The sequence below is a fragment of the Physeter macrocephalus genome, chromosome 21 (assembly GCF_002837175.3).
Source record: "Physeter macrocephalus isolate SW-GA chromosome 21, ASM283717v5, whole genome shotgun sequence".
NCBI lineage: Eukaryota > Metazoa > Chordata > Mammalia > Artiodactyla > Physeteridae > Physeter > Physeter macrocephalus.
Genome location: NC_041234.1, coordinates 6,223,483 through 6,228,553, shown reverse-complemented (window position 1 = coordinate 6,228,553; position 5,071 = coordinate 6,223,483). Strand labels below are relative to the sequence as shown.

At 39.9% G+C, this 5,071-nt stretch overlaps 1 protein-coding gene across 1 annotated transcript; it reads right to left on the bottom strand.

The window, feature by feature from the left end:
- Nucleotides 1-3,161: 3,161 nt before the first annotated feature.
- CBLL2 (Cbl proto-oncogene like 2) lies at nucleotides 3,162-4,281 on the bottom strand. The gene is given in 5 exon segments (XM_024115241.1): nucleotides 3,162-3,820; nucleotides 3,823-4,074; nucleotides 4,077-4,127; nucleotides 4,130-4,229; nucleotides 4,231-4,281. Coding segments are annotated over 5 exon segments (1,113 nt in total).
- Between the last annotated feature and the right edge of the window lie 790 nt (nucleotides 4,282-5,071).

The window sequence follows — 5,071 nt, the reverse complement described above, 5'->3', positions numbered from 1 at the left end:
AATGGACACTAGTGACCAGTGACTAAATTTGTCACGCAGCAACTTCCAAATCATCTAGCATATTTACTGAAAGGACATATTACTAAGCCCCATCCATTCCCTGAACCTACTGAACCAGAATCTTGGGGGAATAAGGTAAAGGCCGGTATTTTTAGTGGATTCTCCAAGAGATTCTCTCCTGCTGTGAGAATCAGGAATCGCTACCCTACATTACACAGTGGCCATTTTATGAAAACCCACAAAAGAACTTTTGCTCAGTGTCTGGCTTAGGCTCTCTGAAATGTACATGTTTTCATCTTGCCTCTTTGCTTTAAACACCTTTCATCCATCATTAACAACTGTGCAGCATTTTCCAGTTCAGTTTTTTTTTGGCTCCAACTTGAACTTGGGCTTGATTTTACTATTTATTCTACCTTCGTTTCCCCTTTCCCTGATACTTATTTTTATTTTTTATAAATACTGTCTTTTAGTATTTATGCATCCATTTTATCGTTTTTAAGAATTAAACTGCCATTTCAGCAATCTTCAGAGTACTATAATGCACTGTACATACAGGTAATTCAGACTTGTGCCTATGCCAGCTTCAAAGCCTTCTCTGATATAAAGTGCAATTCACATCATTTTTTTCCTTAGAGAAAGAAACATTAATTTTGTTATCTTTCTACCCACCACAGTCACTCAGATAATAACTGGATGAGTTCACACCTGATGCCACTTAAAATTTTTGTCTGCTACAACACATTCATCTGATCTGCTTTGTTGCATAACATATATTTCCTAAACCTAACTAAAAATAAATCATTTTTAAGTCTATCTCTTTTAACATGTGTGCATTTTATCATGATATTCATTTTTTTTGTCCAATATATTATTTAAGTGGTTTCATACTACATTCAACCGTAGTGAATTTCAAAAAAAGCAGGAGAGCTCATCATAGATAGTTGAGAAGACTTTAGTGAATTTGACTATTTTCTTATTACAGGAAACAAAGAATGGTATTCTATCTTAAGAGAAATAGTGTAACAGCTCCTAAAGTCGGGCAAAAAAGGGAGTCAAGTTTGGACCAGTCCAAGTACCTACAATAATATGTTAGAAGCATTCACCACCACCATCTCACACTACCTCAGTCTGTACTTCTACTAGCAAAGCTTTCTCACTAGAAGTATTAGCACTGGACTCTCAAATTGCCAGGCGTGAAAATCGATTTTTTTGCCTCTCCCGTTGTGGAGCACAGGCGCCGGACGCACAGGCTCCGCGGCCACGGCTCACGGGCCCAGCCGCTCCGCGGCATGTGGGATCTTCCCGGACCGGGGCACGAACCTGCATCCCCTGCATCGGCAGGCGGACTCGCAACCACTGCGCCACCAGGGAAGCCCAAAATGGACTCTTATATTATTTCTAATTTCAGCTCTAAGCTCAGAGATGTGTTTGGATCTGATCAGCCAAAATGAGAATTTGTTTTGCTTGTATCCAACAGAATAAAATGATAAATTAGCAATAAGTGTGTCCTTTGCCAAAAAGAAATATGTTCTAAATTTATATATTATAAACTATATAATAAATCATATCCACATAATACACATTTCATATTTACATTATGCACCATTTAATGGAAGAAAAACTTCATGAGGGTTTATTCAAATGACATATAATAATCCACCAAGAATGTCAATTTCTATGTATGAATTCTGTATAAAGTGTAAGTGGTCACTCACCTTAGCAGAAACATAACAAGTCCCTATAATGCAAAAATTAATTCTAAAGACACCTTATAAAGTGATGAAATTCATATAACTTAGTCATATTCATTCATATAATTTACTTTTCTCTTCTCTAATACAAAGTCATCTGGTAGTCTTCATTTAACTTCATGCTAAAACGTTCCAAGTTTAGAATCTTTACCAATAAAATAAACAGGCAAGAAATAATAGTTTTTTTAAATTTCAGGTTAGAGGGAAAACACTTATCACACAATAATAAAACCCAAGCAAATGGCGAGTTGGTGACTATACGAATGCCTATCATTAAGATATTATTCAAATTCCTCCATGGCACTTAAACTGTAGTTTAAAACACAATAAACAAGAAACCATAAGAACAGGACCAAACTCTACTATGAAATGAGGAATTATAATAAACTAAATATTTAGGGCTGCAAAGACTTTAAGACAATGAACAGAGTAGCACACACTTCATCTAAATGACACCATTTAAACAGTGCTATAATATAATGTTACTTAAGACTAACCAGTGTGGTGCATTATGTGATTCCAAGCATCCTGAAAAACAGTAGTAACAAGTAACAGCATCCCCACCAGCTTGGAGCCTACAGAATCAATTACTTTGGCCATATCTTTCCAAATGATTTAGTAATGCCTTTTAACATCACAAACATAAATCTATCACAGTACTGGAATTCTGATGTATTTTGGTGCTTCTAGGGCTGCCTAAAAATGAGAAGGCATCCAAGCGAAATTCATTGTACAGTTATTATACAATACCACAAAACCTCAGTGCCTAAAAATGTGAAATAATTCTCCACCATTTAGCTGTCTGCCTTACACTATATTCTAGATTTTTACTTCCAGGATTTTTATTGCACTTTGGGAAATCAGAGGTAAAACATGGTTTTAAAAAAAACAGTATGTCAAATCATTACACTGTACACCTTAAATTTATACAGTGCTATATGTCAATTATATCTCAATAAAACTGGAAGGAAAAAAACTGCGTGACTGTGCTTAAATTCAAATAAAAATAGCATTTTTACAACCATACTGAAATTTAATCCTTTTACACAGGTTAACGAAATATATCACAGAAAAAACCTAAACAAAAACAGAACTTTTGCAAGTGGAACAATGCAAATTTGTTTCAGGAACTCAAATTATAAAAGGTCACCTCTGAGTCAATTTACCACACTAAAGGAACAAAGTTGTTAAAATACAGATATGCTCCACTGAGCCATTTATCCACTCTATAGTATAAAACTTGAAATAAATCCTAAAGCCAAGGTTTAAGATCATTTTAAGAGTGAAGATCCTAAGTGTTTTACTATCTCTGTAAGAGGTGCTTTTCCTTCCCAAAACACAGGTTAATTGAAAAGTTGACTATATTTAAGGTTTTTGTCCTCATCAGCTCTTCATTTCAAAATACTATTATCAATGTGAATATGGTCTATATCTTGTCTGATCTGAGCAATGTGATCCAGAAAGTGGGGTTGGGGAAGGTGGACCTTGTGCTGGTGAAGGAGGTGAAAGTCCTTTCGACAGAGGTCACGTACCAGGATTTGTTCCATCCTGTTGTATAAACAGAGGGCTCAGAATTTCTTGTTCTTCGGTGAACTGGGGTAAAGAGTTAGGATTATGATGGTCAGAAGGGAATTCACTTACAGGTGGACCACCATTATGAGACAGAGGAGATCCTGGCAGAGAAGGATTCATATAAGGTGGCACCAGGGCAATAATACATCCAGGGGAAGAAGTTACTGGTGATGGATCAGAAGTCATGGGTGGCGGTGGCACTTGACTACAAACCAACTGAGGAGTACCTGAATCCTGGAGAGAATATGACATTGGATGGCTTACTGGTGGTGGAGTAGATGGGGGTAGTGCATGTTCCTCTGGAGGCATAATATAAGGGGGCAATACCACTGGTTGACTTTGATATTCAGGATGATGGTGAGCCGGTGCTGGGGCAGGAGGTGATAGTTCTTTAGCACCATAATTTGAGTCACCCTGAATAGGGGTGATTATTAAATTGCTGTATTCTCTTGTTGAAATACTAACGATTTCCTGATGGAGCAAGGGAGGTGGGGTGGCGACAATTCTGCTGGAGGAGCATAAAGATCCTCGCGTGGCTGGTTACTGCGCTTGTGTGATACACACTGCACAGGAGATGGTGACATAATGCTGTGCAACTCTGGTGGAATATGGCTCATATGGTCCTGGTCTAGCAGCGTTTCAGGGATTTCAGTTGTTGGTGAAGCAATACGAGGGTGAAATTTTTTAAGCGGAGCACATTTAACAAGTTTTTTAGCTCTCTTATGGTGGTAGTTGATACGAGCTTCTAACTTTGAGACAAATAAGTTTTCCTGCACTCCTGGCCGGCGCTACACATGAAGACAGACCTCGTGTATGCTCCTCAATTCGCAGCACAGAAATACTACAGCCTGGTCATATCCTACCTCCTTTTCTTTCATATAAATTAGCACAGTCATAGCAAAAAAGCATACTTGCACGGAATTATACGCCCAGAGATTTTAATAGGCAAATCACACATCTGTCACAGAAATGAACTGGTAAATCAAACTTTTCACCTATGATGTTTACCTTAAAGTCCTCCCAAATGCATTCAGGAAATGTTTTGTTTCTTCCCAATGGCTCACCCCCTTTACAATCATACCGCCCTCCTCCATTACGTTCAAATTCTTTTTCACCAGCAGGCGACCCATTCATAGTCCTTGGAATATGAGACACAGATTGCTTTTACTCACCTGCTTAGAAATGAGCTTTAAAGGAATTCGTCTTCGAACCTCAAGGCCACCGGATGATCCAGAACTCTGAGCGCGTGGCGGCCCACGGTCAGCGTCAGCGGGACTCGCGTTTGTCTATTCGGCGAGGAAGGCACCCGGGCGCGGAAATCAGAGTCCGCATGCGCGGCACGAGCTTCCCCGAGCTTCCCCGAGCTTCCCCGAGCTTCCCCGAGCTTCCCCGAGCCCAGGAGGCGAGAGTTAGATCAGATTAGATCAGATCCCAACCCCGTCTCCGTAGCTTTGACTTCTGAGGGGTTTCTTCTCCTTTTCCGTACCGGATCTCCCTACTCGGGTGAGGGAGTCAGACATAGTTTGGACAAGGGGGAGAGAGCTTCACTGCTGAGGTTGCTAAGGCTGCTCTTCATGCGCCATGAAAGTGGCCTTTAACTGTGGAAAGAGACTGATGGGAATGGGGAAGGGGGGGTGCAGCAGCGGCCAAAGAATACGTTCCCAGCTTATTAGAGCGCTGCCTTCTGGGGCAGCTTTATTTTTATCGCACTGCACTTTTGTAACCTGCCTTAAATCGCTCATGGGGTG